This window comes from Emydura macquarii, unplaced genomic scaffold (assembly GCF_026122565.2).
Source record: "Emydura macquarii macquarii isolate MOO-44397 ecotype Brisbane River unplaced genomic scaffold, CSIRO-AGI_Emac_v2 contig_2768, whole genome shotgun sequence".
Taxonomy (NCBI): Eukaryota; Metazoa; Chordata; order Testudines; family Chelidae; genus Emydura; species Emydura macquarii.
Genome location: NW_027132905.1, coordinates 3,919,222 through 3,931,607, shown reverse-complemented (window position 1 = coordinate 3,931,607; position 12,386 = coordinate 3,919,222). Strand labels below are relative to the sequence as shown.

The following is a 12,386-nucleotide window of genomic DNA, read 5'->3' as shown; positions in this document are numbered from 1 at the left end:
GTTCAGCATGGCGCGGAAAGTTGTCTACTCGCTACCTTGAAAGACCGTCTGAGTCTCTCTCCTCTTCTTCCCAAGGAGTCACCTAGTGGCCGAGCACTCAGGACACCAGCTGGTAACTATTCGCTGTTATTTTCACTAGCTTTTAAGCACAGCCGCGGCTCGTTCTTAGAGATGTCTCAAGGTGCAACATTTGGATTTGGCCCCTGAATTTCAAACACTCTCCAGTGCAGAGGTGTCTGAATCCACCAGCGATTCATCTTCCCAAGTGTTCTAGCTTGATAGAATCTTATTTCCTGGTCTCTTATTCCAGTTCTGCCTTCTGAAAACGAGTCTTAGCCGTAACTCGTTCCAGCAAGGGAAAGCACGGGTGCATGTGGACTGTGGCTGAAATCTTTAGCAGCCAACAGTGAAGGGCTGCATGTGCATTTCTCATCTCTTCTGTGTGTCCGTGTCTTTCCTGTTTATCATTCTGTGGTCACGGCATTTCCCCTTTTAGCTATCCCTTCCTTTCTCTGATCAGAATCACGGAAAAGGCTGAGCTGCAGGGTGAACGGGAGCTTCTGGTGGGGCCTCAGTCCTTCCCCCATGCGCCTCCATGTCAGATAATGCTGTCATTCTTCACTAAAAGTGACTAATTTATTCCCGAACCATCTCCGAAAGAAGGTTACAAATGAATGTTTAAAAGTTTAAGAAATCCACTGCTGCTGTTCCAGCATCAGTTATAACCTGCCTGGGCTGGATCTTTGCTCATTTTCACTAGCATAACTCCATCGATGTCAGTGGAGTAACTGATTGACACCAGCAGAAATTAACTCAGAATCAAATCCATTGTCTCTTGGATGTAGGTTTGTTTCCAGACCAGGGTTGCTGGCCCTGATATGGCATTGAATGGCTGCTTTGGTACTGGTATCTCTCAGCCTTCTGGCATGGGAGCAGCTCTCCTCGCTGTCCCTGGCATAGGTACTTCAGTGTGAGCAATGGAGTGGGGAAGACAAATGACCACTCGGAAATTAGTTCCCTGCAGCTAGAATTCTTTCTGCCATGAGAGCAAGTAGCAGCAAAACTGGTTCTGTACAAGTTACACCATCAGCAATCCTCCACTTGAGCCTTTGGGAGTGTAGAATGAGCCCGGACTGCAATGTGCTGCAGATGCTTATCTACATTAAAGGGTGAGGGGGAAAAACATCCATGAACAAAAGTTTAAGGTGAAAGAACTGAAAAGGAAAGAAAAGTCTCCTTCCTGTGTGCGGTTCCTGAGTTTAGGGATTATTATACAGCTCAGCTGGGATGCCAGGATTTCTTCTGGGGGAGTGAGAGCGAAATATTAGGTAATGATAGGAGGAGAGACGCCCAGGAGGTGGGGAATAGACCCTCGGACATGTAGCTTCCTATGGCTGAGATTGGAGTGGGTGAGTGTGATCGAGCAAAACAGCAAAGCCTTGCGTATCAGAATTGTGCTACAGAATGCGGGAAGCTGCTCTGAGCCCTCTCTCACTGGGGCCCTGCCCTCGCCCCAGACAAAGGGGGAGGAGAGGAACATCTGTTCTTAAGTGCAGGCTGCTTCCTCCCTGGCGACATTTAAAATCTTATAAAGTGGGGTGAGATTTAGTGCCCAGAAGAGTGAGGCAGGCTGGAATCAGGCATTCCATGCAAGTGCCCCATTCTGCCCATGGACATTTATTCTAACCAGTCCCACCCTCTCTTTGTTCCAAACCTTTCACCTCTGTCAGCTCTGCCTATGTCTGCATCTCAGTCCTAAACTGCAACATCCCTTGCTGTTCCATTGTAGAGTGCTCGATTAGTTGTGCCAAGTGGTGTTTCGAGTGGTGAGGTTGATACACATCCAGTGGGGACTAAACTAAGGCCACCAACTTTCATTAAGTTTTTTAACCGACTGTAGGCTAAGATTCGAACCCAGATCTCCAAAGACGGGAGCACAGGGCTTTACCCTGCTCACTGCCACCGAACCCCACATTTTCAGAATTAAAACTGGCCAAACTGGAGGCTAATTTGCATGCACCGTCCCCACACGTGTGCACAGGATCACAGGAAATGCACCTGCAGATGACTAGCTAGATGTCTGTCTGTCCATCTGCATGCACATTCCCACAGCTGCATGCATGGCTGCAGGAACTGCACACAGTCGGTGCTCAAGTGAGCATGCATTTTCGCAACAAGCGCAGTTTTCAAAAATTGGGTCCTGCCCTATGGGACAAATCAGAAGGAGGGGCGGATTGGAGTTGCGGCAGGTTAGCCACATATAAAGTGCTACTGAATTTGGTTTTAAGCCCCAAGCAGTGACAGTGGAAAAGGACTAGATGGCCTTCTGGGCCCTGTGCATCTTTAACCTCTGTGGTGCTAAGCAGAGTGCTGGTGATTTCTTCAGACTCGTCAGAGCGCTAATGAGCATTCATGTAGCGGAGGGTGAATGTGCTGCATAGCAGCCATTACCAGGCTTGGCGGTTGCATAAACACAGCCTGTGTTTCAAGAAATCCTTTCAAGGCTCTGCTGTGGGTGCAGCCTGACCCTTGAATCTGCATGAGCCTTGACGTATCATGGACTCTGGACTCTGAGTGTACCCCTCGGGGAAGAGAATCAGAGCTGTGTTTCCGTGCTAGCCGAGATGGACAAAGTACATCACTGAGATTGCAAGAGAGGAAATACTTTTTCTCCTAGGCTGAGATCTACTTAGAATGCCCACTACCATAGCATCTCACTGAGTCTAAGGATTTCCCGGGGCAACTCACAGGAGTAAGGATTGCAGAATTAGCCCTTAAGCGTGTGCACCATTTGCCACCCTAGGAGTTACTAGATCTACTGCACCTTGACCAAGGTAACTTTCTTCTGCTGCTCTCCTAGAAGCCTGTTCTTCCCAGAGGTCTGTTTTTTACTCCGTCCCCACCACATTTCTGTGTTTGGTGGGGACATAGAACAGGTCATCTTTGCTGAGCGCAGCCTCCACTACACTGGAAGAGTAACTTTTCACTTCAGTTTAAACGTGCTAGCGAATTCTTGCCCTGAAACGTGCCTGAACCCGCTGATGACATAAGGCGGCCTCTCCCCTGTCAAGTTGTGACATGGAAGCGCACGGATGTGCATCACTCACGTGCCAATTTCAGCCAGTCCTCTCTTCCAAACACGTCCTTCCTAAACAGGTGGGTGACGTAGGATCACCAGTGTGGGTGGAGCCTGGTCTGGGCCCCAGACTTGCCCAGGGAAATGTATTTGCTCAGAGCTTGGGAAAGACACATCTTTCGCCTGCCTTGTTTAGCAGCAGAGAGGTGAGGCAGTACATCACTCATGACCCCCAGTTCCACGAGGGGGTGTGTCTCTGGATGAGCTGGGAGCAGAGCCAGTGACTCAGTCTCCTGCCAGAAGATCGGTCTAGCTGGTGTAGCCCAGAACAGCCCTAACACTAACAAACATCATCTACGTCCCTCAGCATTTAATTACAAACAGCTGTTTACTCCAGCACACCTCGATTGTTCAGAAGCAGATGGGTCAGAGAACAGCTCCTTGGCGTAGTGTGTTCTGTTTAAACAAGGACTCCCCTGACCCTGCTTTTAATGTCCTATCCCCCTCCCCTCCCGGCCGCCCTTTTAGAAAGGAAGGGTTGTCCAATGGTTAGGGCACGAGCCTAGGAACTGGGAGTTCAATTCCCTGCTTCGCCGCAGACTCTCTGTGTGATCTCGGGTGAGTCATTTAGCCACTCAGTGCCTCAGTTTCCAATCAGTCAGACGGGAATCGGAGCGCTGTCCTACCTCACAGGGGTGTGTGGGGATAAGTGCCTGAAAAGACTGTGAGGTGCTCCAGTGCAATGATGATGGGGGTCAGATAACGACCTTAGAGAGAGAGAGAGATTGTCCTGCTGCTTCACTAAGCTCTGGAAACAAGAGAACACCTGGATCCTGGGCTCTGCTCTGAGAAAGCCACTCTGCAAAAAGAAGGAGGAGGCAGAGGGAAGTTTGCTCTGCAAGCTAGCACACCCTGGAGTTGACTGGAGAGACATGAAAGAGGAGCAGAAGAGAGCGGGGGTGGATAAAAGACCAGAAAGGTAGAGCACAGCACATCAGTCCTACCTGATGGTGTCATCTGATGATTTTCTGGTAATTAAACTATTAACTCCGACCGTGACTCAGGAAACTACAATTACGTGAAGAGAAGGGAGATGCCTCAGGGCAGCTGAATCCAGTGGAAGACGCCCCGGCATGAATCCCACAGCCCGGTGTTGTCAGAACCCACCAGAGAAGCAAGAAAACTAGATCCAAGATAGAGAGCATTGGTTGGATAGTCTGTCCCTAGTTCCCAGGGAAATCCCCAGTGCAAACAGACATGACACGGCAGCCAGGGCCTTGAGTTTACATCTGCAATTTTCCACAGCGCTTAGGTACCCAACTTCCATTGAATTTATGTGGGATTTGGGCACCTGACTTTGCTAGTCTCCTTTGAAAATCCCAGCCTAAAAAAATACCGAAAAGTCACCCCAATGTGGAATCAGACACTAAATTTCTCATCTGCAGTGTTGCTGTGGCTGTGTTGGTCCTGGGATATTAGAGAGACAAGGTGGGTGAGAGAAAATCTTTTATTGGCCTAATGTCTGTTGGTGAAAGAGACAAGCTATTGAGCCACACAGAGCTCTTCTCACTAATTTCAGAGATTTCCACTCCTTAGCAACCTACTTCTTCCTCACTGTACAACTGGCTGGACTTACTGTGTTGCTGCTTTGTTCTCTCAAGTCATATTATAATAATAATACTTACAGTCATAATTAACAATTAGTATTTTTACAGCGGGTTTTATCCAAGCATTGCAAACACTGGGCCTCCTCACAGCAGCTTTTCAAGGGCCGCTTAACAGATGGTAAATGGAGTTGCATACATTTATTATATATATATAGCAGGTAAGGGACTTAGTCAGTGCCACACAGCAAGTCGATGGCAGAGCTGGAAACACAGCTCCTGGCACCCAGCCCCCTTCTCTAGCATCAAACCAAGTTGCTTTGTTTGAAATGCGGGTTCATGAGTTTACATCTGTGCCATGTTGTCCTCTCACAGAACATCACAGGGATAGAGATGTTGGGAAAAACAATCCAGTATGCCAAGGAGGTACCTTGATGCGCTAAAGTTTTGAAACGTTTAAAATGCAAGAAGGGTTTCAAAATACACAGGGACAGCAGCACCAGACAAGCTCTAGCCGTGCAGGGCGGGGTTTGAAAATCACCCCCCCCCCCAGAACAATTAGCCTGCTTATGGCCCAGCTCCACTGGTGTATGTCGCTGTCAATGACAAAGGGAGCGAAGTGGGTGGAGGAGGCTGAGGCCTTAATGTGATCTGAGAAACCGGGAGAGGTTTCAGCCCCGGCTGGAACAGGCCAGGAGCGAGATGGAACGAGACAGCTGGTGATTCTGTGGTGCCAAGCCCCTTACCACCAGGAGTGGGGAGAGGGAATGGGGAGGGGTAACAGCCGGAAGGGAGGGAAGGGGTTAAAGATGGGATGGGGGGAACTGTGAAGGAGGGGGGATGGGATGGGGTTTATAACTCCGTAGGGAGCGCCAGGGTCTTTTTCGGGCCCGTTTTGGACTGTGCCGCCCTGCGCCTTGCTTTGTCCGTAACTTTCTTTTCATGGCAGGGAGGAGGAGGAGGAGGATGGAAGGACCGAGCAGCCCAAACCCTACCGTAGCCGCCCTCCCCAAGCACATCCTGGACATCTGGGTCATCGTGCTGATCATCCTGGCCACCGTCCTCGTCATGACGTCCCTGGTGCTGTGCCCGGCCACGGCTGTCATCATCCACAGGGTGCGGACTCACCCCATACGCAACGGGGCGGTGTGAGAACAGAGCCCGGGGCCGGGGCTGCCTCCCTAAGACTATGCCGGAGAAAAGACAATGAGCAACGCTGCCAGCGCCCTCAGCTGACTGCAGGATGAGGCAGCACCATGGAAGGGCGGGGACCAAGTGCCGGCAAGGACATGGCAGGAAGCACAGGCCGGTGTTCCTGGGAGCAGAACTCCCTGTGCGTCACCCAGATGCACCAAAGTCACTCATTCCGACTGGCAACAAAACTGTTTGCCCCTCAACATGCTGGCGTCCCCTCGTGTGTGTCAGTCCAAATGGCCCCCTCGTGTTTACCCAGCTGCGCTACTCGGCAATGACGGGGAAGCTGCCGGGTCAGGCGCCCCAAAAGAAATGTTAAACTTCCAAGCGCGAAGCTGTTGAAACGGTTTCCAGCCGTTGAGCGACTTGCACCGTGCCACTCTCCCTCGCGGCAGGGGCTGGCTGGAGACCTCTGAATCCTCACAGCGGGGATCTCCTGTCTGCATGCCCCAAACGCCCCCCACCCTGACCAGGAAGGGAAGCAGGGCTCAGTGAAAGTAACTTATTTGGGAGGGACTCTATGAAAGGTGGGTCCCATGCAAAGAGGCGCAAAAACAGGTGTGCATTTGGCTTCTGGGTTTGCAAAGCCTGGGCCTGTATCAGCATCATTAACACGGTGAAAGGGCCAGTCATGGCCACGCTGCATAAAGGCAGCTAGTGTCGGTCTTGCTGCATTGCAAGCACATGGTGTCATTGTAACAGAAATGTACTAGGTAGGAGATTGCCAACATGGAGTCCGTTGTGATGGTGATTTGTATGATAGGGACAGCTGGCCTCATGGTACACAGACTCCCAACAGCCGCTGGAGGTAAGGATGTTCAGTCACTAAATCCAGGCTGGATTTGAATCAACCATCTCAATGTCAAAGACACCTCCCTTCCATGGCGTTAACAACCCCAAGCCATGTAGTTCTCCTGCAGCCTATCTGCTGTTCCTCGCTCAAAGATGGGGAGGAAATGGTTAACAAAACAGGAGAATGCAGATTGCGAGAGAGCTAGAGACCTGCAGTGAGGGAGGAAGGAGAAGTGAGCCCCTGTTAGTACTTAGCAGCAAGTCCGGATTGGTTACACCCTCTGGATACAGGGTATAGACTCCAAGCTAGAAACCAGCACAGGGTTATTTTACCCTCACCCTTCTCATGGGGAGAACACAATCCATTTAAAGCACCGCTGCAGTGACTTTGCCAAGCTCAGTCTTGTTACCAGGGGATATTTCTGTGCAGTGGAAAATCTCTGTGTAATAGGGCCCAGCTAACAAGTAGTGCTCAGGAGAGGAATAACTCAAGCCTGGAATGCTTTGGACCCAGGAACGGAATAGTAGGGGTGCCGCAGGGGGGAGGGGAAGGGGCGGGGGCTGCAGTTGGGGATTAGCACAGCCAGACTGTACCTCACTGTAGCCATCGCTTGCCCTCGCTTGCTTTCATAGACACTAAAACTCAACACTTAAACCACCAAGTTTGCACCTTTCGAAGTGCACGATAAAGCTATGGGGAGAAAAGGAACAGGAGGGGGTGTGCAATGTATATAGGGGAAGTGTGAAGTAAATGTATTTATAGGACGTGTCGGAGCAAAATCACCATCATGTAAACTGTGATCTTGCACCAATCCTCAGAATAAATTGACTTTATCCTACACTCGCGGATGTTGCGAAGTTCCATCCATGCTAAGGGTATTTTTGGGCCCGCAGTATCTCACTTCTTCCATAGATCCTTCCTACACTGATTCCCTCGCCTGCACACGCTGCCTGTCCTGAACCATCATCCTCTCTTTGTTCTTGTTTGAAATGGGGAGCTCCCCAAGGCACGGACCATCTCTTATTCCATGCTCTGTAATGTGTTGTGTACACCCTCAGCACACCAGATTAGATAGGGAGAGATGAATATGCTTGATAAAGTAAAGAGTGGCAGACGGAAAACAAACAGGAAAGCTAAAACCCAACTAGATGCTTAACAAAAACCAGACCTATCCATAGTACACAGAGCGCTTGTTGGTTTTATTTTCTCATTTGCAGGATGAGTTGTATAATTGACTGGGTGACTCCTCTCCCCATACATCTTGTGACCACCACAACCTCACTGTAAGAAGCATAGCATGCCACTCGGTGCTATGACGCCCTGCAGGATGTTTGTTTACATCTTGGGTTTAAAAACAGCAAACGCAAGCTGGGGCTAAATAATGATATGAGTCAGGCTGTGGTGTGGGAGAGTGGTGGAAGCTTGCAGGTTTCTGAGGCCACAGAGACGTAGGTAGGAAGCTGTTGTCTTTGCCTACGTCCTGTTTCTTGCATTCAGAGGAGCAAATGGGAGATAGAAAGATGCTGACGATGCAGTGATGCATCTTGGAAAGGGACATTCCACGGCTGAAGTTCTCGTTGCAGGGTCGTCTCAGGCTGGGCAGCATCTTCCAGTGCAGCTTGCTGAGAGGTTGGGAAAGAAAGCACCTGTGGAATGTGCGTGGGTGCAGGCCGTGCAACGTGCTCAGACCATGGAAATGACAACATGAAGTGCAAGGCAAGGGGGAGTTGGGCCCCAAGTCAGTGATCGAGGCAGGAATAGAACCCGCGTCTTGACTCCTAGCGGCTCTGCTCCATGCACTGATTATTCTCCTGTCCACGGGGAGAGTGTTTCCAAGCACTTTAGTTTACAAAGCAATGAGTTAGGCCAGGCCGGCGTAGGGGGAACACAGCTGCCATTCCATGGTAAGCCGTAGCTTTCACGTTGTTAGCCGGGACGCTGGCGTTATCGCCTGGGAATTTTAGCTTCCACCTGCACTGTGACCAGGACTGGGCAGAGGGGACCTTGGTTTAACATCTTCTGTGTTGCTCACTGCTCCTTAATCCCTGGATTTGACATGTCTGAGCGCTCCATCCCTGGGCATAGCGTGTCTGTTCTCCTTGCAGCTGAGAGAAATGGGAACAGGGGGCACCCCAGGCACCACAAACGTTGGGAAACGGGCTCTAAACAGGTCTTGGGGCCTAGTCCCAGTGGAGCGGGATCTGGGCCACAAGAGAGATGCAGCTGCTTAAACGAGAAGAGAGCCAACATCTGCGTACCATGAAGGACACGTAGATACTATGGTAACACTGGGTATTTACTGAGTTACCATAGCAACGGCATGGCATCTGCGCTAGAAACAATGTTAAATACAAACTAATCCATGGTCATGCTAGAGGATGTATTCTGTGATAACCGTTCTCCACTGGGTGTACGGCTGGAGGGAGGGGTGGGCTAGGGCACAGAAGGAGAGAGAGACCTGCCCTGGCACAGATTTATCATAGAATCAGAGAAGATGAGGGTTGGAAGGGACCTCAGGAGGTATCTAGTCCAGCCCTCTGCTCAAAGCAGGACTAACCTCAGCTAAATCATCCCAGCCAGGGCTTTGTCAAGCCGCAGCTTAAACACCTCTAAAGATGGAGATTCCACCACCTCTCTAGGTAACCCATTCCAGTACTTCACCACCTCCTAGGGAAAAACTTTTCCTAATGTCCAACCTAGACCTCCCCCACCGCAACTTGAGACCATTGCTCCTTGTTCTGTCATCTGCCACCACCGAGAACAGCCTAGCTCCATCCTCCCTGGAACCCCCGTTCAGCTAGTTAAAGGCTGCTATCAAATCCCCCCTCATTCTTTTCTTTTGCAGACTAAACAAGCCTAGTTCCTCAGCCTCTCCTCATAAATCATGTGCTCCAGCCCCCTAATCATTTTTGTTGCCCTCCGCTGGACTCTCTCCAACTTGTCCACATCCTTTTTGTAGTGGGGGGCCCAAAACTGGACACAGTACTCCAAATGCGGCCTCACCAATGCCGAATAGAGGGGAATAATCACTTCCCGCAATCTGTTGGCAATGCTCCTACTAATGCAGCCCAACATGCTATTAGCCTTCTTGGCAGTCAGGGCACACTGCTGACTCATATCCAGCTTCTTATCCTCTGTAACTCCCAGGTCCTTTTCTGCAGAACTGCTGCCTAGCCCGTCGGTCCCCAGTCTGTAGCTGTGCATGGGATTCTTCCGTCCTAAGAGCAGGACTCTGCCCTTGTCCTTGTTGAACCTCATCAGATTTCTTTTGGCCCAATCCTCCAATTTGTCTAGTTCACTCTGTAACCTATCCCTACCTTCCACTGCCCCCAGCTTAGTGTCATCTGCAAAAGTGATTTAAAAGGGATACAGCTGCAGTGAAATGAAATCCTGTGGATCCTGCTCTCCTTCATGGCTGGGCATACCTGGCACTTCCGCCTCTGTCCTCAGCGTAGCTGACTCCTGGCACTGCAACAATGACCTTGTGAGGCCAGGAAACCGGGAGAAGACATTGTCGCTGCTGCAGTTTAATGTCAAGATATTTAGGGTCTGATGCAAAGCCCACGGAAGTTAACGGAAGTCTTTCCAAAGCAGAGCAGTTGTGTGTGGGATCGGGACAGGGACAGCTGTGGTAGCTAACCTTATTTTCTATATATTCATGTAAATGGAGAAGCCGTTCAAGCTCCAAATGATAGACATGCAAAGGGACCAAAGTTAAAACCTAGAGATTTCGTAACCAGCCAGGGATTTATTTGGGCAACTGGGGCTGATTAGTCCTAAATGCATAGGAAACAGTCACTCCCAAGAAAACATCAGCTGACGCAGTTATGGACATTGCTAATAGCGTTTCTTTTTGAATGGCCCATTGGTGATGTAGGGGGGAGAAGGGGCCCAGCATGTGGATTGGGTTAGGGCTCCCCAGAGAGACACGAACGTGGCGCTCAGGAAATGTGCCCGTTCCTGGAGAGCCCGCGGCTCACATCGCCAGAGCACACATCGCCCAGGAAATACTTGTTTACTCCCAGCAAATACAGCTCAGGAAATGCCTCCAGCCTCAGACCACACGCAGCCCCGTTGTGAGAGGACATGCTACCCAAGACGCACGTTCCCAGAGAACACACAGCCCGTAGTACCACCTGGCCTCTGACAGGGGCTCCCAAACCAGCTCTGAAAGGGCTCCGGGCTGGGACCGGCAGATGGCAGGGTAGGGGGGAGCTCTTCCCAGCGCTCCCTGAGAACAACAGGTCCACGAGCAGGAGAAATCTGTTTTTCCCTCCCTCTGCATTTAGCTCTTCACCGCGTTCCTGCCAATCCTGCTGCAGCGCCACCGTCTTTGATTCCTTTTGTGGGCTCTGGCCCCGTGTTCCCAATGGCCCTGGCCGTGGGTAGCTACAGGACGCCAGGCCTCCAAACTTGGCAGCGTCCCCTCCCACCGCTACTCTGTTCCGCTCGGTAACTGTGCCTGGAGCGCCGCAGGGAGTGGCTGTTTACTCCGAACTGGGCTCTAGGTTATCAAAGCAAGCCTTTGGTGCCAAGGCGTGCGCTTAATTTGTGGGTGGGATGGATTTTCCCAGCTTCCTCTTAATCTCTGAATGACTTTGCAACAGAAGGCCGTCCGGTTTATTTGCAGGGCATTAGCCGAGTTGCGTGTGGGGCTGAAGACTAGGATCCTGGGGGGGAAGAGGGGAAGCAGTGCTGGTGAGGACCGAGGTGCAGTGGGCAGAGCTGGGTGCAGAGCGCTGGCGTGCTGCGGGTCAGGATTTAGGCATGTGGGAAGCAGGGGAGGAGCAGCAGGCAGTGCTGAAAGTCAGGGCTATGGGGGCCCTGACAGGTGCGTGTCGGAGGCTAGCACAGTGTCTGTTTGGCTCTGGCTAACTGGCTCGTCTCAGCAGGACCATAACGACCCCTTTTCTCACTGTGAACCGCAGCCACTTCCTGACACTGAAGGCCGAGAACGGGCCCAGGAATGTATTCCCCCCGGGAAGAAAAGAATATATTAAATTCCTCTCCTCTGCTGGGCCGTTGACTCGTTTGCAACTTTTTTTTCCACCCCCACTTCCCGCAACTTATTTTCCTTTCGTTAGCCTGTTGTCTCATGCCAGTCGGCCTGGCACGCCAGTCTGAAAGCCACATCTGGAGTCAGTTAAGACTCTCCTGTGGTTGCTGGATCCAAAACTTGCCTTTGAGTCCTCCTCACACACACACATTTATTCCCTCTGTCCCGCTCCCATCCCTGCTCAGCTTCTCTCACCCTCGTCTCACCCCACTAGCTACAAACGTTACTGGCCTGACTCAAAGCCCAGAGAAGCCAATGGAAAGACCCCCACTGACTTCAGTGGGCTTTGGACCAGCTCCTAAATTATCCTGGTCCCCAGGGCAAGGCAGCTGAGCCAACCCCACGAGAGCGCAGACTTTCGTAGAAGCGTGGCCAACCTCACCATCAAGCTGCAAGTCACTTAGTCCCAGAAAGAAGAGAAAGCCACGACGCTCTAACCCCCTTTGTTACTACTTCCACCAAGTGCAGGCCTCCCAGAAACTCCTCTCTAAGGGCCCTCGAAGCATTGGCCAGGTGAGTTAGCTGCCACGCCCGGCACGATGTTCATTGCGCAAAGGCTTAACATACATAATAAAGGCTCAGTGTGGCTTACAAGCTGTTTGCTGAGAATGGGCCAGGTGGATTAGTTAGCTAAGGAGGGGCTCAGGGATAGGAAAGAAGCTG

The 12,386-nt window shown here is 51.1% G+C and overlaps 1 protein-coding gene across 1 annotated transcript; it reads left to right on the top strand.

The window, feature by feature from the left end:
* SMIM3 (small integral membrane protein 3) lies at positions 1–7,512 on the top strand. The gene is made up of 2 exons (XM_067566564.1): positions 1–112; positions 5,630–7,512. The coding sequence occupies exon 2, from the start codon at positions 5,647–5,649 to the stop codon at positions 5,830–5,832; it is 186 nt and encodes a 61-aa protein (XP_067422665.1). The 5' UTR covers positions 1–112; positions 5,630–5,646; the 3' UTR covers positions 5,833–7,512.
* The last annotated feature ends 4,874 nt before the right edge of the window (positions 7,513–12,386 follow it).

Excerpts from the sequence above, each read along its gene's own strand:
- SMIM3 (XM_067566564.1), top strand. The coding sequence starts at position 5,647 with ATGGAAGGACCGAGCAGCCCAAACCCTACCGTAGCCGCCCTCCCCAAG.